The sequence below is a fragment of the Pygocentrus nattereri genome, chromosome 24 (genome assembly GCF_015220715.1).
Source record: "Pygocentrus nattereri isolate fPygNat1 chromosome 24, fPygNat1.pri, whole genome shotgun sequence".
Classification (NCBI taxonomy): Eukaryota; Metazoa; Chordata; class Actinopteri; order Characiformes; family Serrasalmidae; genus Pygocentrus; species Pygocentrus nattereri.
In genome coordinates, this window is record NC_051234.1 from 3474909 (window position 1) to 3500874 (window position 25966).

At 43.7% G+C, this 25966-nt stretch overlaps 1 protein-coding gene across 3 annotated transcripts in view; it reads right to left on the reverse strand.

Moving 5' to 3' along the window:
* The window catches only part of LOC108433870 (thrombospondin type-1 domain-containing protein 7A), a 238224-nt gene that overhangs the window by 149115 nt on the left and 63143 nt on the right, over positions 1–25966 (reverse strand). For all 3 annotated transcript variants that reach the window (XM_037534172.1, XM_017708707.2, XM_037534171.1), the window contains exon 2: positions 4846–5707. In XM_037534172.1, the coding sequence (XP_037390069.1) occupies positions 4846–5707 (862 nt within the window). The remainder of the gene's footprint in view (positions 1–4845; positions 5708–25966) is intronic.

Below are 25966 nucleotides of genomic sequence, written 5' to 3' on the forward strand. Positions count from 1 at the left end.
GCACAACTACAGATGTAACCATCAAACACCAAAGGTCTTTGCTGATGGACTGTATTTAGGGCACGGCAAAACTCTAAATTTGATTTGAAGTGGTTTAAGCTATGGTATCCAGTGGTCTTTTCTGGAGAAGGAAATTATCGATTTCTCAGCTTGTGATGGACCGATGCCGAACTATTTCAAAGAAGTCAGACAGACCGGCTGTCACATCCTGCCACGACACACAGGGTTTTACAACTAGGGCACCTTCAAAACACCGTGAATGCTACTTGTCAGGGGGGAAAACACAGTCCTGGTTTTGTGAAAGTTAATATCCTGATGACACGGGTTCAATGAAGTTGCGATTGCTTTCAGTCTTTTATTGACTAGACCTTTTTCACACTGCCGGTACCTTGTATACACAGCGCAATCCAAGCACTCCAGAGAAGATAAAAGGCCTTCTATTCAGTCTGGGCTCTTTCTAATCACTGCTGTGAGACTGAGGACTTTGTCATTTTATTTATTTTTTTAACAGCATTGGCCCAGATTCCGTCCATGTCAGGAAGTCGGGAGTCGGGTGGATATAGAGTTGTCATCGCTGTGGTGGAAAATAGACATCAGAAAGGGGGAGTAGCTCCACTGCTTTGACAGCTTGGAAGAGAGAGAGAGAGAGAAAGCGTGGAACAATCGCCCCCTGACTGTCAGCCCCCTGACAGAGTGCCACGAAAGAGCACTCGGACGAATAGCTACAGCGGAGCTGAGCCGCTCTAACTGCTCTGAGCTCCAGTGCAGTGGAAGGAAGGTCTCAATAAACTGCTCACTATGCAGTTTTGCCCTGCCTTAAGATGACATGAGCTCATTAAGCCTGTTACTGTTGTTTTAATATAGACACGACATGGACAAATGTATGTGGACACTAATGAATGATTTCAGGTGTTACAGCCACAGACATTTCTAAAAAAAATAAAATAACATCAAGCACATAGCCATGCAGTCTCCATTGACCAGCGGACGGTAACCCAAATAACCCAAAAATGTTAAAAAGAGCCATTTTGTCCCAAAAAAATCAATCCACTTTGGGAGCCGCAACGTTTTATGTCCGTTTTAGTACCATCTTGGTTGTAAATATGTCTCAGCATGTGTTCATGTACCCGTATAGGCTAAAAATGATAATATTAATGAAAATACAAGCTTCAGTTCAGCTATAACCACTTTTCTCACATCTCTGGCAGGAAACTTTTCCACAAAAGTAGAGTTTCTTGTAAAATGTCTCTTGGTGTTAGACTTTTTACAAGGCTGAAGTTAGAATTTAATACACCAGCTTCTTGTTCGAATGTTCCTGTTCTCCCTCAAAAGGTGCCTGAGGTGCTAGAATGCCACCACTGTACCATTTAAGGTGGAAAGTGTGAAGAAAAAGCTGGCGAATGAGAAGCTGTGAATTTTTAGGTGTTGACAGTTTCTTGTTGCACAGCTGGAGTGGTTTTATATACCTAATAAAGTGGCTGGTGAGTGTATATATATATATATATATATATATATATATATATATATCCATCCATCCACTTTCTAAGCCGCTTCTCCGTCGCGGGGGGTGCTGGAGCCTATCCCAGCAGTCTTCGGGCAGAAGGCAGGATACACCCTGGATGGGTCGCCATATATATATATATATATATATATATATATATATATATATATATATATATATATAAGACAAACAGACAAACGTACATTCAAACTTAGCATCTGCAGTTTACCTGACTGCATGTCTTTGGACTGTGGGAGGAAACCGGAGTCCAGAGCACCCAGAGGAGTCCGGATCAGACACAGGGAGAACATGCAAACTCCAAAGGCGAATTATTTTATTATTGCCTAAAAATCTAAATCTGCTGTTAAGCCACAAGACAGCAGGCCTGCTAGATCTGCCCTGGACACTGTAAGTGCTGTTATAGTGAAATGGAAGCGACTAGGAGCAGCAACAGCTTGTAGAAGCATTAGCCCATGAAAACTCAGAGAGTGGGGCCGCCAAAAGCTGAAACGTGTAGAGCGTAAAAATCACCTCTTTTGTTGCACTACTCACTACAGAGTTCCAAACTGCCTCTGAAAGAACCATCAGCTCAAGAACTGTGCATTGGGAGCTTCACGAAATGGGTTTCCATTGCTGAGCAGCTGCAGACAAGCCTAAGATAACTACATGCAATGACAAGCATCAGCTGGATTGTTGTAAAGCACACCACCACTGGACCTCCGAGCAGCAGCAATATGTCCTCTGGAGTGATGAATCACACTTCACTATCTGGCAGCTTGATGGACGATTCTGGGTTTGATGTATAGCAGGAAAACCTTACTTACTGGAATGCATAGTGTCAACAGTAAAGTTTGGTGGAGCATCTTTGCCCAGGTTTGGGCTCGGCCCCTTAGTGCCACTGAAGGGTATTGTTAATGATACAGCATAATAAGACATTTGAGATAATTTCATGCGTCAAACTCCAAATTAATGCCCACATTTTCAAAATAGGACGTCCAACAAGCTCATATAGGTGTGGTGTGATGGGCGGGTCCAGGTCATTTTGGCTATATAGTGTACGTTCAGTTGAACTGTCAGCCGCTTCAGGAAATGACACAATTACATAATCACGGTGACATAATGAATCAAATTTTTATTCAATTCTGCATGAATAGGTTTGAATCTGCACTTCCAACTTCTTCTGTATGTTCCAAATGAGTAAAATAGCAAAAACAAACAGAAAAAATGTAAAAGATGCTTTTTCTTTTTAGCAAAACAACATTGTAAACAGAATATTTTTATTAAATGTATATGAAATCAGAATTAAATGTCTCCCCCTCTGCAAACTTAAATGTGGTATGGATTGAATCAGGGGCTCCCAAGCATTGAAACCGTCTAAGCCAGGACTCTAAGCCTGCAATCTTATCCGCAAAGATGCCAGTGAGCCACTGAGCTCTTGCTTTGTTGGACTGAAAACCTGCAGCCCCTCTGGCCCTTTGTGGATAAGACTGGACAAACCTGGTCTAAGCATATGCCCCCCAACTCTGAGTGCATTGCTAGCCAATGTGGGTGTCTGTCAGCTGACAGAATACATTTGACAGTTAGTGTTTTTTGCATGTTAAGCTGTCCAGTGATGCTGCATTTGTGGCAGTTTCAAAAGATGTGGTGGTGCTTTGTGAGCTGGCCTTCCCCAGGCCTGGATTTAGGGGGTCATTTAGAGGTATAGTGGCCCAGCCAATCCTCATGCTTCACTAAACCCATTAACCTTTCTACATACAGCAAGTGGCAAAAAACAACCAAAAAGAAACTAAACTTTATTGCGCTGCCCCTACTTGACATAAAAGACTACCTAGAGTGACATAAGTTAAGTGATACTTTATTAATCCCACAAATGGGAAATTCCACCTCTGCATTTAACCCATCCGTGAAGTGAAACACCACATACACACTAGTGAATAGACACACACACTAGGGGGCAGTGAGCACACTTGCCCGGAGCAGTGGGCAGCCCTATCCACAGCGCCCAGGGAGCAATTGGGGTTTAGGTGTCTTGCTCAAGGACACCTCAGTCATGTGCTGTCGGCCCTTCCGGTCACAGGGCCAGTTCCCTAACCTCCAGCCCACGACTGCCCCAAATATAGCAGGGTTTGCATGCATCATTCTGCATTGGGTGGATTATATGGATGAGCTCTATGTTGTGGGATGACAGTAGAACTCCTACATGGGTAGACGTTTGGTGGTTTGAAGTAAATGAGGCTCTCTGGTTGATTCTCTTCTGACTAATATGTGACCTCCCCACCCTGCCACACCCCACCACCGAACCCCAGCTCCTCTAAGGTTTTCGGTCCCCAGTCATGATTTAATTCAAGTCTTGGGCCTGACAAGTTTGAATCTTTAACATGCTAAACTCTTGGCCAGTTACTTCACCCGTATTCATGTCATCTCACGAGATGCAGGTGTAGGTGAAGAACATCAAATTCATAGTATTACACTATATTTTTCTTTGTTTAGGGTTGCCTCTGTCTCTCAATCCATGCAGTGGCATGGCTGAACTACTCCAGCGCCCATCAGAGAGATTTAAACAAACACCTTAAATAACTGATTATTTTATAATTCAAGAAAAACTACAGACTACAATATTTTTCATATTCTTCAGCAACAGGAGGTCAAAAAATATCATACCCTCAATGGCTGCATGCTGAGGGTCAGCACAGCATGGGGTCAAAGCTCAATAAATTTTAACCGCTGCTGCTGAACACAATGCCTGGGTGGCAAACAACAGCTCAATTAAAAATGAACGGATGGGATGTGTGCCAAATTTTGTTACCATGATAGCTTGAATACTGATAATGCTCTTTTTTTAAGCAGCGCTTCTTCCACGTATGAGGAATAGGCAGCAGAGCATGTGTGAATGGTGTGAGAGCTGATCTGAACACCATGAATCTACATGCTAATGACTTTGAGCTGTGGTTCAAATCCTATGTAAAATTGATATTTTTATAATTGCACTCCAGGCGCCCTCCAGCCACCAGCAAATCTCACCCCAGTCACCTCAACAAAGTTGGCAACCCTGTTAAGTTGTCATAATTTTTATATGGCATATAAAATGTCCATCTAAGAGGGGGGTGCTCAAATGTTCATAGCCTAGAGCCCCAAAATTGCTTAATCTTCACTGAAACTTCCTAGGGTTAAGCTGTGGTGTTCAGAGGCTTCTTTTAAAGAAGGAAATTATACTTTTCTCTAGATGTGATGGGCTGATTCAGACCCATTCTTATTTTGTACATTTCCAAAGGGCATTTCTGGATGTTCGTGGTAAATGGGAAGAAAAGGGCAGGCTACAAACTGAAGAATTGAATGCTACTTACCTCAGGGGCACTGTGCTCCCGTTGCGGTGGACGCAGACCACCTGCCTTGCGCGGTATCCCACTTCGATGCTCCACAGGTTGCTCTCCTGCCGGTTCAGCCTGTTTCGGTTCCTCTTGCTCTTGATCAGCTCATGTGTCTCAGGGTCTTTGGCCCCCTTGCGCTCCTTGCTTTTCCTGCGGCGAGCCTGGCGGGCTACTCGCTGCGCCGGAGGAAGGCTCGGGGCCTCAGAAGCCTCAGGGAGGGACGGCGGGAGTCCACACTCTCCCCAGCCGCCCACACGCAAGTTGAAGAGCATCTCGCGGCCCTCGCAAGGCCTGGGCGCGCATGTGCGGAACTCCGTCAGGTTGGGGCAAGCCTGCCCGCCGAAAATCGGCGGCGCTAGGACAGATCGAATGCGGTTTTGCAGGCCAAGGCCACACGTCTTGGAGCAGGCTGTCCAGGGGCTGAAGCGGGATACTACGCAGTCCCTTGGGCATGGGATCAGGCAGGCCTGCTCCAGCCGAGGCCGTGGCTCAAAGTACTCGCAGATGGCATCGTCAGCAGGTGAACCATCAGCCTTCAACACACAGCTCACCTCTCGCGTCTGGATGCCCTCCTCACCTCTTGGGCAGGCACCTGAGCGAACCCCGCCACCACCACGAGGTGCAACGGGAGCGCAGCGGTTCCAGTCACCCAGCCGCCAGTCATAAAGCTCCCTGTGCCAGTCACACACGCGGAAGCAGCTCTGCTGGTTGGCGGGCCGTACTGACTGGAGGCAGTTGGTGGGCAGCGTGGTCCAGCCCTCCACGTGGGCACACCAAACCGCTCGGCTCTGGCTGCCTCCTGGGCCGCACTCGCTGCCCATACACCTTCCCCACGGACCTGAGGACAATGGAACAGGAACATGAGAGCATGCCAAGGCAGGCAAAGAGTTACCACATTCAGGACCAGCTTCTCAGACATGGATGAAGCCCAGCCTTCAACTAAACTGCTATGCCATTGCTGGCTGTCTAACTGTTTGGAGCAGGTGTGGCCAGTTAGAACTGGAACTAAACTTTATTCCTCCAGCAACTGGGTTTGTGACCACTGGTCTAGCCTTGGGCTTAATCTGAGTCTGGGAAAGAGGCCCATACAGTTTCAAGACATACAACTAGAGCACAAAGCAAACTGATGTATCTCTGAAAACATTAACCTCCATACAGCAATTAAGAAAACAAAAAGAAACCAAAGTGAGGTCTTACATTTTAGGCGTTTTGTTCATTGTAAACCAGTGGCGAGCCATGACTATTAAAGCTATTCACAAGACTATTAAGCTTCACTTCAGGCCATAAATGTCAAGACTTGGTAAAAAAAACATGATAATTTATGCTAGTTATTCTAGTAGCATGTTAGTGCCAATCTAACAGCATTTTACATTATTTATTTGGACATTTGAAGCTTATAAAAGACGTTCTGTGTTTCACTTGAGGCTTGAAACATGCAAACAATATTAACAGATATTTTACTATGCAGCATTTCTGCAGTGAGTCAGTAAAAAGCTCTGACATAAAGCTGCCGCTGTTTTCCATTTCTAACACCTGACTGAAACTACAGCTCAGGCTACCATGCACTGAATGAAGTATTAAGGACTTCCAGATGGATTAGAGCGACGTTTATTCTCAAAAAATTGGTACCCCATTATAAATCAAACCGAGATTGGTTGATTCCACCTTCAGTTCCTAATTATGTCATTGGTCAGTCTGACATGCTAGGCTTTCGTTTCGGCTCCTGAAGGCCTAAGCAATTGCTTTGTCCTTCAGGAGCTGAACTGATGGCCTAACATGTCAGATCTACCTATAGACCACAGAGAGAAAAAATCAACCACAATGTCACCAACCAAAATGTGACAATGAGGCCGCGCTATAACCAAGGATTTAAGGCTTATAAGTCATATTTTAGGCATCTACCAGTGTGTTGTTCGTCTAGGTCTGGGGCGTTTAAATGATTAATCAAAGCGACTCGTAACTCGGCCAATTCAAATCGCTCACTGCGATTCACCATCCACCAGTGCTAAATTAACACCTGCAGAGTTCACATCCCATTGGATGCAAATGAACCCAATGTGTTAATTCAGCTCTGGGGTTCTGCTGTGCTTAGATCGAAAACTAAAGAAGAAAACTATTTTGAAGCTGATCTAACACCCCCTCCCTTTTTCTCAGTGAAGAAGAGCTCCAGCTATGTTAATGAAATGAAGCTGAGTGAGGGGGCACTTAGAGAAGCTCCATTATATTCCGAGTGCAGTCGTGTGAATGCTGAGCAAGAAAACGTCTGAAATTAGTCACACTTTAATCATAGCTCATTACCTGCTGCTATGTACCACTGGCAGCAGAAACGTGCCTCAAATTCCAAAGCTCTGAGAACACACAACACACTCTGCGGCTCACAGCATGTTGGAGAACGCAGGCTAATTGCTAAGCAGTAGCTTTTATGTGCCAGCAAGTACATTTACCTTTTTGTCCAAACAAAACGCAAATTAAATGGCAGCACATGGGCAGCACACGGGCAGCAACGTGGGCCTCGGAAGGAATTCAAATATTCTTATGAAACTGCGACAGCCTCTGGGGAATCAGTGTGGAGATGAACTAGACTACAGGCATTCGAAACAGATCAATACAGGCTGATAGAGTCCGATAGAGTCAGGTCGACTGTACCGGAAGTCCACACTTTTCCTATTAGCCTCCATTAGACCGCTGGGTTACATGAGCTAGGTCACCCAAGGGTCTGCATCTGCATCCTATTCAGCCCTATCTGCATCATAAACAATCCACAGCTCAGAAAACGGCTTGCTAACTTATTTAATATTCATTATTTTAATTTTTATTAGCCCCCACGAGACAGAAGATTCATTTTCAGAGGGAACCTGTTCCCATCACAGTAACCATGACTGACAACAAGACCAGTCGAGCCTCGCTTAGCCGGACTGCAAACACAGCCTGGGGGGAATACTGCTACTGCAAAGCTAGCTAATGGCAGGAAAACTGTCATTCTTGAATGTGACTCATCTCAGAAACCAGCTATTGATGTTCAAGTGATTTGTGGGTACCAGTGGTCCTTCATCAATAACAGTGAGCTTTCATCAAAATGATGTCCAGGGAATCAGTCAGTCAATCAGTCAGTCAGTGAGGCCTTGTTCGCACACTAGAGCTTTTTTCCAGACCCAGAATTGGTTGTGCTGTGAATGCGGTTTTCAAGCCAAGGAGTGGTCCAGGGAACTAATCTCTGGTCCTTCTGAAATCGGTGGTCCGGGGGGTGCTTCTGGCAAACCATGGTACCATCTGCTGTACGTGTGGAAGCTGTCCGATCATCGGCGTCATGAGTAGGGTTGCATGATTGGCTCATGACTACTTTGACTTATCAAGACACTTTTCAAGTTTCGTCTCAAGGACTGTTGTGGACGAGAAGCTTGAGCGTTTATATCCAAGAACAATGATAAAAAGCATTAAACTTATGAACCTACTGTCTACCATTTTGCAGACTTGTGCACAGAGAAGTGACATATGGAATTGTGCAACCAATCCGTGGTTCGGATGAAATGTGTGAAAATAAAACCAGGATTGGTCTTGGATGCAAATTTGATTATTTGGGACAAAACCAAAATGAAAAGAATTTTTTTTTGACATAAAATGGGCCTAAGGTCCAATACCACTATCAGTATCAACGGACGCCTAATTTGGTCACTGAAGGCAACCCAATCTTTAGTGGGATCCTTCAACAGGGGCTGAGAAATGCACCCTGTGTGTCCCTCAAGACCTTCGTTCATCCACAATCCTTCACATCCAGCTCAAAACCTTTTGAAAAAAGAAACAGCTGCAAGTGGTGAGATGCTACAGCTCCAGAGTTTGTAATGGAATGTAAATTTAAACAGAAGACTTAAACGTGTAGCATTGCTTATGTCAGTAAGCCATGACATGCTGGCACAGCATAGCTAACTCAAATGTGCTTGAGTGAACAATGAAAAAAGGAGCCTTTGTGTACCAGTGCAAAGTCTCTCCTACCTCGGCTGCAGCCTTTACTTTGAAACACGTCTCAAGAGCCAGTCAGTCAGTAAACAGGTCAGTCAGTCAGCGAATTGCTGATTTTGTAAATGAATCAAGGTGTCAGGGAACCGGCCAGTCTTTGAATTAGCGAGGAAGTGAACGAATCAATGAGTCAGTGAATCAATCAGTCAGTGAATAAGTGAGTTACAAAATGAATCAAGGTGTCAGTGAATCAGTCTGTCTGTGAATGAATGAGTTAGTCATTGAATCAAGGACTCAATCAGTCTGTCAGTGAAACAGTGAGTTAGTCAGTTAATGAAGGTGTCAGTGAATCAGTCAGTCAGTGAATCAGTCCGTCACTGAATCAGTCAGCCAGTCAGTGAATAAGTGAGTTAGTAAATCAATTAAAGCGTCAGTCAGTCAGTCTGTGAATTAATGAGCTGGTCAGTGAATCAAGGACTCCATCAGTATGTCAGTGAACTAGTGAGTTGGTCAGTGTGTCAATGATTCAGTGTCAATCAGTAAATTAGTGAGTTAGTTAGTGAATCAGGGTGTCAATGACTAAGAGAGTTACAAGATGAATGAAGGTGTGAATCAGTCAGTCAGTCTGTGAAATAGTGAATCAGCATGGCAGTGAATCAGTTTGTCAGTCAGTGAATTAGTGAGCAAGTAAATCATGTCACTGAATCATTGACTGCACACCAAAACACGGCTCCAAAACTTTCATTAAATTTGCGGATGACACCACAATCATAGGCAATATCACCAACAATGATGAAGGACCGTACAGAGAGGAAGTCAAGCTCCTCACAGAGTGGTGTGCCGCCCACAACCTCTCCCTTAATGTCAGCAAAACCAAAGAACGGATTGTTGACCTCAGGAGGGGAAGTAGAGAGCATGCACCACTGAGCATCGAGGGGGCGATGGTGGAAAGGATGAATAGCTTCAAGTTTCTTGGTGTCTACGTATCCGAGGATCTCACCTGGTCGCTCAACACATCCCACATCATCAGGAAAAGCCAACAACATCTTCACTTCCTCAGAACGTTAAAAAAAAGTCAACCTGCCTCAACAGCTCCTCTGCAACTTCTACAGAGCCACAGTGGAGAGCATCTTGACCAGCTGCATCACCGTCTGGTACGGCAGCACCACTGCTGTGAATGCAAGGCCTTGCAGAGGATGGTCAAAACTGCTCAGCACATCACCGCAGCTGCCCTCCCACCCAGAGAGGACATATATGACAAGTGATGTGAGAGGAAAGCCATCAACATATCCTCGGACACGCTGCTACTCTCACCTGCACTGTACACTTTATATACAGATCACTGTTTACACCACTAGTACTTCTGCACTTACTGTACTGCAGTTCACCAGCACATTTCTGTCTATATACCTGATACACTTGAATATCTGACTGTGCACTAACTGTCTGTACATCTAATGGACCTGTAACACCTGCCTATGCACATCTTCTCTACGATCGACACCTGAACCTACAGACTGCATATTTTGTCTGTCTTTTACTGTCTTTTGTCTTCGCACTGTTTACTATAAACAGCTTTTATCACTGCGCTGGAAAAGTAGCCTGATAGTGTTTCGTTATACTGTACTACCCTGTATTGTATAATGACAATAAAGTTGAATTGAACTGAATTGACTCACTCTGTAATCACTGAATCACTTACTCAGTCAGTCAGAAAGTTAGTCAGTCAGTGAATCAGTGAGTCATTGACTATTCATGGCCAGCAAAACATCAAACAGCTCATCAGACATGGTCGTGTTCGACAAGCGTGGCGAGACTGAACATCATTGTTATTTAAAGCCTTCAGTGCACAGTGACTGAAGTGCATGCAGTGTGTTGGCACGGTAACCTATGGGCCAGCGTTAATGAACAATGACGGAGAAAAATAATTGGACAACATCCTCCCTGTATGCCTCCCACACATACCACCCCAACCACTACCCCCAACCCAGAATGTCCGTTTCTCATTGATTTCATTTGTGCACAGCCATAAGCAGGGGGGCTTCATGGGGCGCAGCATCGAAGTGTTTGCCCTGCAGGTCACCAAGGCTCATTACTGCTAGTGATGGCCCCCTATTCTGGCTCTCAAATGTTACAACTAACAGGTCAAAACAGCGAGCTCAACAACCTATTAGCGTCCTCGTCTAGGCTTATCTGACCATGGCAGGCAATAACCGCTAACTGTTAACTACTAACAACCTGAATTTACAAAGAGACGCTTTTATAACTGTGTGATTATCAAACTGGCTGGTTTGAAGCGTCTAATAGTCACAACAGATCAATAGCTTGATGGGAGCTGTCGGTGGCGTGGGGGTCCTGTGGATCAGAGGGGGTATCGCACCATCTTGTCCTTCACAATCAGGCCTATGCTGTGGGTTTAACAGCTCTGCGAAATGTGTTTGGCGGAGGGGGGGGAAGCCGGAAAGGAGCGGGAAATGGCGCTGGCTTTCCCGCAGCTAATCTTCTCCGTTTCAAGCCATGGTAAACGCAAGCCTAACAAAATTGCTTCACTGGCAACAATGGGATTTCACTTTCAAGTCTTCAGTCTGTCCCACTGTGTCAGCGGAGGAGCGTCAGACAGCGATTACCAAAAGTCTGCAAAAAAAAAAAAAAACCCCACACACAGCAAAGGTGCGTGCTCGCCAGCTGCAGTTGTCGCTTTAATTGAAGATTGAAATTAAGCCCTGCGACGATGCACTGAAGTCAGCATGACTCTTTTCTCTTTAGCAGTTACTTTTTCCTCGTTTGGCAAAGTACAGAAATTTCCCACAGACACATCCAAGCAGTGAGTGGGCTGTTATGACAAGGAGTCTCATGGGCCTACACTGAGTATGGGCATAGAAAAGCTGTCAGGCTCTTCAGTGATTACGCTGTGTTTGTGTTTTGAGTATCAGGACACAGCTGTTTATGTTGCTGCGCTTGGTTGGCGCAAGTGTTAATACCCACGTAAGTATGACTGAACGACCGCTGTGAGATTCTTTCTAATAATACTGGTTAGCCCTTCCATGCTGTGTTCCACAGGGAGGAAACACATTAATAAACCCCCCAGGCCCCTGGGCTGGCTGCTAATGCTACCTTTTCACCACTGTGGTTACTCATTAGTGGCCTATGGAAAACAAAAAGAAAAAAACAGAGCTATACTATGAGACAGCTTCCTGGACAGGGGTCAAGCCTGGCTCTGGACTATGTTTTCTTTTCAGTTCTGAGTGCTGTGTAGACTAATTTGTGTATTCAGTTACTTTAAGGTCACCCATTGTGGATACAGGCATTCAATTACACATACACAGCTTGTATAATCTCCATAGAAAAGCGAATCGAATGGGAGCAGCTGTGGTTAAGCTTAATGTCGCCATGCCCAATGCCAAGCGTCAGCTAGTGGGGTATAAAGACCCCAGCACTGGGCTATGGTGCAGTAGAAAGACATGACCTGTCATTCGCGGCTAACATCAGCAATTATACCCATCCAAATCTTTGAATTCAGGTGTTCCAGTCACTTCCATGGTCACAGGTGTATAAAGCCGAGCCCCTAGGCCTGCAGACTGCTTCTACAGACATTAGTGAAAGAATGGGTCGCTCTCAGGAGCTCAGTGAATTCCAGCGTGGTACCGTGATCGGACGCCACCTGTGCAGCAAGTCCAGTCGTGAAATTTCCTCACTACTAAATATTCCACAGTCCACTGTCAGTGGGATTATAACAAAGTGGAAGAGATTGGGAACGAACTTTCTGCAGAGTCCATCACTACAGACCTCCAAACTTCATGTGGCCTTCAGATCAGCTCAAGAACAGCGTAGAGAGCTTCATGGAATGGGTTTCCATGACCGAGCAGCTGCATCCAAGCCTTACATCACCAAGTGCAATGCAAAGCGTGGAATGCAGTGGTGTAAAGCGCCGCCACTGGACTCTAGAGTAGTGGAGATGTGTTCTCTGGTGTGACCGATCACGCTTCTCCATCTGGGAATCCAATGGACGAGTCTGGGTTTGGCGGTTGCCAGGAGACGGTACTTGTCAAGTGTAAAGTTTGGTGGAGGGGGGATCATGGTGTGGGGTTGTTTTTCAGGAGTTGGGCTCGGCCCCTTAGTTCCAGTTAAAGCTTCAGCACCAAGAGATTTTGGACAATTTCATGCCCCCAGCTTTGTGGGAACAGTTTGGGGACGGCCCCTTAGTATTACTATTTATTATTATTTATTTATTATTTAATATAGTACTATTTCTATAATATTTCTGATTGTGCTGGTTAATGAGTTTACAATGGATTAAAAACAGTTAATAATCTGAAAATAAGATAGCATTCTCAGCTGGCCAACCTGTTCCACACATATATGCTGGCCATGGACCCCCTAATGTCTGGCACCTCTGGAAGTAGACTGGTAGATAATCCACTGACTTGCTCTGTTCTAAGCATCACCATTACTCAGAAACCCCAAAAAGCAACTCAGCAATGTGATCTTTGGCCTCTTCTTTCTTAATGAACAGGAGTCGGCCTCTGGCTGGGGCCCTGGGGTCACGGCCTGGACACAGCTGGATATTGACTGAGCTGCAGCTCGCCCCTGTTGCCCTGGTCTCCCCAGGGCTGCTGCTGTCAAGGTAAGAGGTAATTCCAGCTGACAAAGTGCCGAACTCCTCGCTCGCTGACAGGTGCATCGGCTATGCCTGGACAAAGTGCGGACAGTGGAAGCTGTCAGTCAGACAGCTTTAGTCACTCTCGCTTCAGTTCGAGGAAATTGACTAACATGAACCTCACGCACCTTCTCCACCACTTAGGTGCTCAAAAAAAAGCACAATTACCGAAAAGCTCTCAACAACAGAGGAGAGAGGAGTCTAGACAGACACTGATGGACGGTAATGGTCTGATCAGTGTTTTTGTGCTAGGAAGAGTTTCGGATTCATATCCTGTAAATTCTTAGGAAATATTTGTACATCATAATGCGACAGAAACATAATTTTGCCGTCACTCTAAAAAAAATTTTTTTTTAAAATATTTTTCACTCTTTTGCAGTTTAAAAAATCTGGTTAGCATTTATATTATGTTAAAATTTCACGATGAAATAAAAAAAGTACTTGAAAACAAATCTTTTTCATCAACTTCCATGACAAGTTTAGAACGTTTTCCCTCCTCCTGTAAAGTTATCCTTTTTTTTGAGGTTTGTGTCTAACTGTGACGATAATTAACCCTCAGACATCCGATTTATCACACGTTACAAAAGCATGTATTAATTATATTTAACTATGAATTATTTTCCATTGCAATTTGTTTTTAATAGTCTCTTATAGCTCATTAAAACAAGCAGAGAAATTCTGTCAAAAGTGCAGACCCTACATTTTCTACCATCACCAAATTTGTGTTTGTAAGTAGAAGAGAAGAATAATATGTTACACAATCAACTATTAGCGTTAGAACAATTGCTTGATTACAGTTGATTACAAATTACAAATATATTAATTAAAATCAACTTTCTCGCCGAACGTGCTTAGTAAATAATTTGCTATTGGGATGATAAACATTGTGTCCACTGGTCATAATAAAGCCACGTTTAGCCAGCTAAAGATTCTCCACAAGATATCGTTGCCATCATTGAAAGGGAGGAAACCCACACCAGCAGGATCTCATGAATGCACATACTTTTGTACATATATGAAGCACAATAAAGTTTGTACAATATACAGTTTGCATGTACATACAGTAAAATGCACATAAACGTAGGTTTTTTTTAAGGAACACCATGTAATATATTTACTGTACTAAATCATGAAATGACCATAATATGTCATCAGGTTGAAATACTGGTTTATCCAAAAGCAGCCTCAGTGTGTCAGTGCCGCCCCATTTAAGGTGGTGCACCATTTAAGGTGGAACAGGAAAATTCTTACAAGAAGGGGGAGAAAAAGCAGCTGACTTCAGTGCTGTTCAAAGCAAATATTAAATATTCCCCAAATCAACCAAAACACAAAGTAAATACACTGTGAAACATCCATAAGGTTTGCAGAAGCGCTTTTAATGAGCACTTCCTCCTAATCAGTGCTCGAAAACTTCCAAATGAAGGCGAAGTAAACATTTATTAACTTTCTGCCCCACTTTAGCAAGAAAAGTGAGGGGGTCCAGGAGGTGGGAGAACCTCAAGCAGCAAGAATTAAATTAATGAGCCATATTAAAACTTCTTAGCGTTCTGAGATGATGATCTGAAAGTCTGTCCACAACCAACAGCCTTTGAAGGCTCTTCTAATGCAGATTTCAGAACACTTCAACTGCAGCCCAGGCTTAATGACATCATACTCGCACAAACAAAAAAGCTTTTTCATAACATTTAATAATTTAGCAGCATAATGTGGCAATTTTGTCTGCATTAGCTTAACTGAAAATGACCTTCTACAGTACATGACCTCACATTAACCCCTTAAAATCCCAGACTGACTATCATTCAGTAACCACAGGGACGTCAATGTAAACTGGTTGAGCTGCTCTTAACTTGTAGAAGCATGTAATAAAACTGTGGGCCTGCCGGCGGCTCCTGGCTTTTAGGATTAAAGGACTTTTATTAGAAGGAACCACATTTCCCTTGCTTTGTTGAAATAACAAGGTAGTTTAATATAGTATGTGAACATTGTTAAAAGTTTCAAAATGCCCTCTTTATCCAAAATAGTCCACACATGATTACTAATGCTATGCTCAGACTTCCTGCCCAAATCCGAGTTTTGGCATATTCAGACTGATGTTTGATAGTCTGAACCACATGAAACCTGATTTTTGCTAATCTGATCCAAACCTCGGTTGGAAGTGGTTCAAAATACGATTCCAATCGGAATCGATTGGCCCCTCCCGGTCCTCCATGTGCTTGTGTTTACCTTTTGGTCTTGTCCATGTGCTTCCTTGTTTTGCTTCTTCCCTGTCCTGCCCCCTTGTTTCCAGACCCTGCCCTTGATTGTTCTCACCTGTTACCTGTTAACCCTCGCTGTTCTTGTATTTAAGCCCTGTGTTTTCCCCTGTTAGTTTGCTGGTCTTTGTATTGTGTTGTTTGGTGTTGTATTTTCTGGCCTCTGTTATATTTCCTAGTCTCTGTTTTTGTGTTTATCCTGTGTTCCTTTTTGTCATGTCTGTCCATCATTCTCTCCATGTTGGCTCTGCTATCCTGGACTGTTTAGACCCTGAATCTGGATTTGCCCCTAATAAATCTTGCTTCTCTCAGCATGTGCGTCCGCCTCATCATCGCTCCCCCGCGTTACAGCTTGCAAGGCAACAAACAATGATAATGTCAAACCCGGAAGCGCTGGTATCGACAAGAGCTTCAAGGATTCATGCATATGCCAGGGAATTTTGCATTCATGCTTGAAATCGCATCACTGTGACGCCTACGTCACAACCACAGAAACCCCTGCAGCGAAGCTGATGACGTCTGGACACATAAATCTACTCTGATCACTTGCAAATAACACCAGTGGGACAGTCTTAAAACATCTGATTTGAGAAACACATCAGATTTAGCCTGCAGTCTGAACGCAACCTAAGTCCTGGGCTGTATACATGCAACAATATTGTGACACATGCAGGAGAAATTACTGCATAAAAGATCGCAGTCGCACACGTGCAATAGACCCTCAATTAAATATTTCGTCCAAGTGCTCATGGAAGGTGTAGTCAATCATTCAAAGTTATTAGGGACGTATTCTGACTACGTGGTGTGTGATGAACAGCATTTCCCAACTGCCCAAAAACGTCTGAACAGAACTGGCATGCCAGCCCTGACACAGGTTCAGCTCTAGAGTTTATGGTAGTTGTAGTGCATTAGGTCATTTGAACACAAGGGAACAAATCCAGATGTTTTTAAATGAAATGTGATGTACTAAATGTCCAGACGTTGCTTAATGCAGGGCTGTGATGTCGAATGTAAAGCCAGCAATGATTTAAAACGTAACAGTTTGTCTTCTGGAAAAATAAGGCCTCCCAAAGTTACGGTGGCTGACAAGGCCCAAAATAAAAATAAAAAAACCCTCATAAATCAACAAGACACCTGATCGACATTTTCCCGAATGCACTGCCAATCTGTTTATTCGTGTAGTTGTTTTTTTATTTGCTGAGAAAAGTGTTAATATTTGAATAAACAAAATATATAGAATAGTAATTAATATATATATAGTGCTTTTCTAGGGGCGGCACGGTGGCGTAGTGGGTAGCGCTATCGCCTCACAGCGAGGAGGGCCTGGGTTCGATTCCCCGACCGGGCGGCCAGGGTCCTCTCTGTGTGGAGTTTGCATGTTCTCCCTGTGTCTGCGTGGGTTTCCTCCGGGTTCTCCGGGTTCTCCGGTTTCCTCCCACAGTCCAAAGACATGCAGTCAGGCCAACTGGACATGCTAAACTGCCCTTAGGTGTGAGTGACTGTCTGTGTCTGTCTGTCTGCCCTGTGATGGACTGGCGACCTGTCCAGGGTGTATCCTGCCTTCCGCCCGAAGACTGCTGGGATAGGCTCCAGCATCCCCCCACGACCCTGATGGAGAAGCGGCTTAGAAAATGGATGGATGGATGGATGGATGGATGGATGGATGGAGCTTTTCTGGATGTTAGTGTGTTTGTTTCCCCATCTCCAAGCGTCTCCTCGAGGAAGCCCAGTATTATATGTAGTTATAAAGCAGCTCCTGGTTTGACCAATCAGTGCTCAGTAAATTGAGCTCATGATGTAATTGATGATATTAACGAGTCGCTGTGGCGGCTGTGAAGGTGTCCAGGAAAAATATGGACCCGAGAAATTCTTGTTACTTTTTATAGTTTTTCTGTTTATTTGAATTATGAATACGACTTTATTCTAATGTATATTGTCATAAACTCACTGTTTTAAAATTTGCTTAGACGCCTAAAACTTTCACACAGTCCTGTATCTAAAATGACCGCCAGACAGCTTGTTTGCTCTTTTGCACATTTTATGTACCGTTCAGAGAGTGGTTGAGAACAGCGAAGTGGTCTCTCTGCGGGGGGCTTAAACATGTGGGGCTGAATTACACTGGGCTGTTTACGACACCACTGTCAATCATTTTGCTTTCTGACATGATGTGTCATTTATTTTATATATTGAGATTTAGGCTATTTATGAGCAAACTAACATCCTTGCAATGTTTATAACACCAGCACTACCTACTCAAACATTACGTACTGCCCTGCAGTCCATTCTGACTTCATCATGGTTGTGATGTCACAACCATGAACACCCTTACATCTGTTTGAGAATGTCAGAAAAGTTGAAAAAAAGGACCGAATGTTGAAGGCCACGAGAACATGAGATGGAAACAGCCAAACAGCACGAATCAACAAAGCTAGCAGCTGTGAAGGAAACTCTGACAAGCGTTCCAGCTGCTTTGTAACTGTTCAGCCGTCGGCGAGACGAGCCACCGAGCCCCATCACAGCTACAGCTACGGGTTCACAGGTCCCGTCGCAGCCACACCGTCTGCTTTCCACCGGCAACCAGACCCGCTACGCAAAAAACAGCAGGCCTGAGTGTGGAGAAGCCCACCACGGCAACAACACGCAACCACTCAAACCAGCCAGCAGCATCCGCTGAGTAACCCCCCGCCAGACTGTTCTGCTTTCCATGAAAGATTTATAAACAGAGCAGATGTTGAGCAGCTTGACCCGCGCCTGTGCGTTCGCCAGCACGTGCTGAGAAACGGCCCGCTAACGCTAGCGAGTCAGAGCCGATCCAAGGCGAAGACGCAGATCCAAGGACATACTAATAAATTATGAAAATTGGACTTTTTCACTTGCCGTCCTTTTTTTCTACACAGGTTTTTTAAGTAAGGTATTTTTACATTTTCATCCTATTTTCAAGTATTTAACCTACAAAAAGTTATTAAAAAATCAATAATAGATTCAAAAAGTACTCAAAAGTTTGAACACCCCTGGTTAAATGACATGTTTTGGTGAATTGCCAAGTGCAAATAAGTCAACGCATCCTGTACACACACTTTAATGTGCCATTTTTCTGGGAATTATTGAAACGATTTCTATTTATTTGCTTATTTGAGTTTAACATCCCTCCATCTTCTAAGCCGCTTCTCCGTCAGGGTCGCGGGGGGGTGCTGGAGCCTATCCCAGCAGTCTTCGGGCGGAAGGCTGGATACACCCTGGACAGGTCGCCAGTCCATCGCAGGGCAGACAGACAGACACAGACAGTCACTCACACCCAGGGGCAATGTAACATGTCCAGTTGGCCTGACTGCATGTCTTTGGACTGTGGGAGGAAACCGGAGAACCCGGAGGAAACCCACGCAGACACAGGGAGAACATGCAAACTCCACACAGAGAGGACCCTGATCACCCAGCCAGGGAATCGAACCCAGGCTCTACTTGCCATGAGGCGACAGCGCTGCCCACCACGCCACCGTGCCGACCTTGAGTTTAACATGTTGGAAAAAAAATGTTTGTTTGTTTGTTTATTTGTTTGTTTATTTGTTTATTTTTGAGTTTAACATGTTGGAAAAAATAAAATATTAAATAAAACTTTAGCACAGCTCGCAATTTATGTTTCTTTTTCCCCCCAATGTGCTTCTTACTAATTAGTGGAAACATAAAAAGTAGCACAGGACAAGCATATTAAAGTAATTCTTATATCAGAGTCATTTATAGAGTCTAATACGTGTGTGTGTGCGTGTGGGGGTGTGTGTGTGTGTGTGTGTGTGTGTGTGTGTGTGTGTGTGTGTGTGTGTGTGTGTGTGTGTTCCAAATATTTGGTTGACTATTGACTTCTTGCGTTTGTTAGCACTGAGAGTCTCCTTAGCCTCCAGAGCTAAACTAAAGAGGCATAATTTGGACACTAAGCATATCTTGGCTGACCGGCTACATCTAGACTAAGTGGAAAATGGTATAGTATGCGTACATCTCAAGAAGTCAAAGTTCTTTTGGGTAGCACAGCATATCATGCTTAACATAGTGGGCAGTCTAAGGGCTAACAACGTGTCAGTTGTGCCACAGCTGATTGGACAGTCTTTTCTGCTAAGGCATTATAACATTGTTTCCATTGAATGTAACTGGATATTTGACAAAAACCAACTTTCACAAGGTTTACCTATGAGGTCTGGACCCTCAGATAGTTACAGCCGTGAGCCCAAGCACCGTCCTACAAATAAACGTTTTTGGATTGGGCGTAATATTCAAGGAAAAACCTTATTTAGGTACAGAATCTTGACGACACCTGGAAACTCTTTAAGCTCAGATTCTTTTTGGCACCTTTATTTTGAAGAACGTGCTTAAAGACCTTCACCCCATGGACTGGCCTTACACTGTTAGAAATAAAGGTACCATGATTCCTTCATCAAGGTACAAACAGTGTAAACGTTCCCTCAAAGGTACAACAGTGGTTTTAAGGTCCAGTTGTGTACCTTAAATAAATATTTCCCAGTAAACTAATTTTTAAAAACAGAACCATTTAATAAAAACCCTGGCGATGAGACGGGGTGTTTGAAGTCAACTTAGAAAATATAATATCAGTGGATTATGGTACAGTTATGTTTCATGACTAAAGGTATTGAGATGTACCCTTGAGGGTACCACAGTGACAAGAAGGGTACTGCCCCAGTGACACTGTCGTACCTCCAGTAGACCCGTATTGACGAACCAGCTCAGCTTGTGCTAATGCGGAGTGGGCTAAAGGCCGCCCTCCTGCATCAAGTCACTGAAGACCCTCAGCATCTCTATTATTCATTGAGCTGCTGAGGCTGACATGCTGTTGAGGGCAGCAAAAGGCTCAGAGAGAACCACACTTCCCCACACCGAGCTCAAGGACGACACGTAAAACAGCTCAGTTCGGGTCACTTACGAGTAAATTTAATTAGCGAACGTGGCTTAACCTTGACGTCCGAAAACGTTCGCCTGCCAAGCTCAAATTTCTTGGTCTTTGATGAGCTGAAGTACATGTTCAATAAAAGATGCTTCAAAACAACTTCAAAGTGCCTGCTGTTCTTAAGGGTGCCAATCAATACGGAGAAACTGGAGCTCAGCCTGATGTGTGCCAGTACCATTTCGGCTTGTGGAGAAGGAAAAAGGCCTGGTTTTGAGGCACGACTGGGAAAAGCAACTAATCTTAAATATTATGTGTTTATGCCTAAAATCCATCATCCGGTGGAACGTAGGCCACTGGCTACGTTCAGTAGCACAAAGGAACATTTCGGAGCACACACAGGGGTGCATTTGACCATATCTCCACTTTTTGACAGGCTGTGCTCATGAACATGATCCTGATTTAAAACTGGATTGCTAGTTATGTAGGGCAGCTTCCCTGCTGCTCTAGCGTTTGAGCTGACAGTAGCCGTACCTGGTGAAACATTAAATGCTAAGGGTGAATCGCTGTCTTCCAAAAGGGGTCCTTTCTCCTCCGTGGATGATGTTAAGATGTTCGTTTCCCGAGGTAACATTTGAAACTCCAATCATGATCGGATTTCTGCAGTTATCTGGTTCTTCAAGGGGTCATGTAAACAATATAATCCCATTTCTTAGATCAGATGAAGGCCTAGAAATCTGATTAAGAAATCTGACAGACTGAGCTGGATTTTAGCCCAGTATTATACCCTTACTCTGATTTCTTTCGTTTTCGTTCGTTTTAAGCAGAATGCTCTCCTGAAAATAGCAAGCTGTGTTTAACTCCAAAAAAGTTAAAGTATGCAAAAGTTATGTACCTTTGTATAACGTCATTGTCCAGACAAAATTTTGTGTCTTTGTTGTTTATTATTTTGTGATATACACTCACTGGCCACTTTATTAGGTACCCCTTTCTAGTAAAAGGTTGGACCCCCTTTTGCCTTCAGAACTGCTTTAATTCTTCGTGGCAGACTTTCAACAAGGTGCTGGAAACGTTCCTCAGAGATTCTGGTTGGTTATTTGAGTTCCTGCTGCCTTTCTATCATCTGGAACCAGTCTGCCCGTTCTCCTCTGACCTCTCACATCAACAAGGCATTTTCGTCCACACAACTGACCGCTCACTGGATATTTCCTCTTTTTCGGACCGTTCTCTGTAAACCCTAGAGATGGTTGTGTGTAAAAATCCCAGCAGATCAGCAGTTTCTGAAATACTCAGACCAGCCCGTCTGACACCAACAACCACGCCACGTTCAAAGCCCCTTAAATCCCCTTTCTTCCCCGTTCTGATGCTCGGTCTGCACTTCAGCAAGTCGTCTTGACCACCTCTACACGCCTAAATGCACTGAGCTGCGGCCGTGTGATTGGCTGATTAGCTATTTGTGTTAACAAGCAACTGAACCTAATAAAGTGGCCGGTGAGTGGATTTGAAATCGCCATCTGCCCTTTACATGGTGTTAAAACTTCCTAAAGACTGGACTAAATGGTCCAAAATGGACAAACTTCCATCAAATACACAAGATTTTCTTCCATGATGATATCAAATATCAGAATTTGCTATTTGATTTTCAAAACGTTCGTGACTGAATATTTGAAGACTCCAACCATCCCTAGGGTGAGTTTGTGTGATGATTGAGGCCAGCGATTTGTACGATGCTAACCGGTTGCTGTAAGGTTCCATTACATGTTAGCTACATTAGCGTCGTAGCTCCAGTGAAAAAGCTAACCTCATATGCCAAACGTGTCCTGGCTGGCCGATTACATTTGGGGTAAGGGGGGAATTGAGCAAATTTGATCTGTGGTCTGAATATTGCTTTAGCAGCGCTGGGCTATTAGAGGACAATGGGTTTCAGGCGTAAACACTGCGATGTTGTTTTCCCTTTTGTTTTTTTGCTTTTATTGTGGACAGATGCAGTGAAAAATCACAGCATGTCCGTGTGCCCCTGACAGTACAGCAGTAAATATTAATATAGCGCCTGGGTGCACTCTGCCTTTCTGACGCCAATCTAACAAGGCACATCCATGAGAGCTCTCCCCGAGGGGGCGGCATGGGGAGAAGAGAGGGAACGGGGGGCTTTTACCACCATCGCAGAGGCCGGCTCCACCAATCTGCCCTTCAGATAAAAGGCATTAGTGCGGCCGGGGCGGCTGAACGCGAGCGGCTCTCTGGGGAAGAACAGCGCGTCCAGCTAGAGACAGGGACCAAGCAGCCACAGGGCCAAACAGCACTAAAGTAAAAACTGAGATTTGTACCAGGCAGTGGAGGGAAAAAGTCTAGCGTGACATTTGGAAGTAAATAAATAAACAAATAAATAGCTGTCAGGTAAGCCAGAATGGCATGGGTTCACACATCCTAAAAACATGACATGTCAATCATACACAGCTAAGATTCTGCTGCCCTGCTGAATATTTTATATGAAGTAGCTACCTCAGTGCCTCAGTATCTACCTCAGTGTCTCGAAATGCAGCTGGTCATCACTGTGTGTTAACAAAGATCAGTTCCAGCCCCTTGGACTGTACCAAACAGCGGATATTTGGGGTTTTATAAATAAGAAAGGTGACAAATTAAAGGTAAACATTAATAAATGAGTGGAGACACAACAATCGCAGATGCTTCACGTATTAAAGGGGAATTCCTTTTTGTTTTTTCAGTTCTGAATTTTTAACCAGGTTTATTACAGACTAAGGTTTATTATTCATTAACTACTGGGACTTTGATGCAAACCAATGGAGAGTTTTTTGGTTATAGAATGGTTAAGGGTTTAATGGTTAAGGGCTTAATGGTTAAGCAAACTAAGACATTCAGAGTGGTTTGTTGGGAAATCTTCCATTCTAGAGAGACACACACCGAGTAGGAAAGCTGTGGTGTGATGCTTATAAAAGCTGCTATGAAGTTTTTACATGAAATAGCTGCTTCCTGATGGAATATAACTTTTTTTAGAGATTTTTTTGCATGGTGGAGTGGCACACAGAGGGCAAAACATGCATTTTATATATTTTCATCAACATTACACATAAAAACACATGTAGACATTGTGACCACCGGTTCCTTTCGCCAACGTGAGATTTGTCCACAGTGCACCATCTCAAATGAAATCACTCTGAATGACAACAATCCGTTAATAGTCTGACTAATAGGCCAATCGGAACAGAATATGTCCATGTTTACACCTCAATTGGAATAGTCTAGTCTGATTGAGGCCATTCAAAACACAATTTCTATCCAATTGACCATTAAATAGAGGATTAATAACCATGTAAAGGTCTGTATCTGATTACATTCCCTATCAGAAAGTGCCGCATCATAGTGGCAGTTTACACCGTTCAGCACGGCGGAGCAGAAACTGGTCTGCAGAGGAGACGAAGTTCATGCTCTGGTCTTTAAAACATGGTGGTGGGACGGACGTCCAGCTTATGTGTCTCAGAACACGACGTCTTCCTCTCGGCGTCTGTTAGCACCACCTGAAAACTCGTCTCACTCTGACTGGACTCACGTGATGCTCGTTGTCATAGTAACGTCTACACTAAGCAGTTCTCTCCACATGTGCATCATTTTAGACCAGATTACTTATAGCGACATGGCAAAGACATCAGAGAACAGGGTTGGAAGCTGTACTGCAGTAGTGCATTACAAATGGACATCAGCTCTCAGCCCATCTGGAAAAAATGGATTCCAAATGAATTTATCCAACATTTTGTGTATGAAAATGGCCAGAATGTGTATTTTAGATATATAATTTAAAATGCATTTATTTGCATTTGTTATCATATTTTTTCTCAGTTGTGTGCAGTTTTATCAAAGGTTACAGAAGCACATGATACTGACTTCTGTGTTTTGAACTGTAATTTGGCATTAGTCATGCATGTAAGCAGTACAACACTCAACCCAGAATGCATTTCAAATAAACAAGACATCAATTCATAACTGCATTTTCACAGAATATCAACACCCACATCAGCTTTTGTCATTTTAAAGCTTCATGTGCTGATAATTCAAATGAAATACTGGAATACAAACTCATTTCAAAAGGAATCCAAACAGTGAAGTGCATTAGACCGTATTTTGGCTTTTTTCATAAATTTTCAAATGCATTTATTTTTCTATGGTTCTGTGTATTGTGCGTGTAATATTTCCCCATACGTTTAAAATGCATGCATTTTAAAATACAAGGTGAGTCAAAAGTCACAGGACATCTTATTTTATTTTTGATGCTGTCACAAACCTCCACGACGCGGTGCTGAAGGTGGTGTTTGTTGCAGATTTTCTCAGCATACACAATTTGTTTGAGATGACCCCAGAGATAAAAGTTGATGATAAAATTAAAAATAAAATAAAATAAAACCTGTCCTGTGACTTCTGGAATGTGTTTTAGCATAGACAGCAATATTATTATCCATGCATGGGAGGATGCATAGGAAAATGCAATAACATGAACATAACTGAAAAAACATTGTCACTGTAAATACTGTAAATTTATCTATTGTTTACATCGAATGGTTTGCTTCTTTAGTCTTGCACTGGAGCTATAAGGCTAATTGAGCTAACAAGTAGTCAAACCTATTATCCCAACAATTAGCACTACATAAACCGCCGGCCTAAATCACCACAGCTCCCTCAAACCATGTCAAGTGGTTCAGTAATGTAGAGTAGACTTGATTACGTGGCTTCTGACACTGTATGACATACTGTTATGTATAAATATGGACCAGAGTTGTGAGAAAATGCCACTAGGCCTGCATTGAGGATGTAGGAACTCTTATTAGAGCGACGCTCTTTAGGCAGAATCCCAGTAGATAAATCATTCTGAAGCTATTAGAGAGCAAAGCTGAATCTTTCTGATGTGGAAGCCGAGATCAAACACGCGTTTTTCCCACTTCAGTACGAACCGTCATTCCTAAACAAACAAACAGCCACTTTGCATGTATGCATGTGTGAAAAGTCACCAGAGGAGCACACAAAGCTGTGACCCCTTGGGGTCGGACAGAGAGGTCTAAGCGGACGTCTGGGTAACACTCGTGCTGCTGTTTTGAAACCAGCGCCTGAATGTGGGACCACATCGCACGGCTTACTCTAGCAGGTCTGAGCAAATCGCATTTCACAGTTTTAAATGAGAACATCTAAAGAATGTGCTCTTTAAGTCGTTCAAAAGCAGCCGCGCTATTTGAGTCAAACAACACGAAAGTTCAGCGACGCCTTTAACGCTCCAGACTTGTTCCATTATTTAACATACCATTGTCATCCAACAAAGAAGCATATGGGAACTGCATAGCG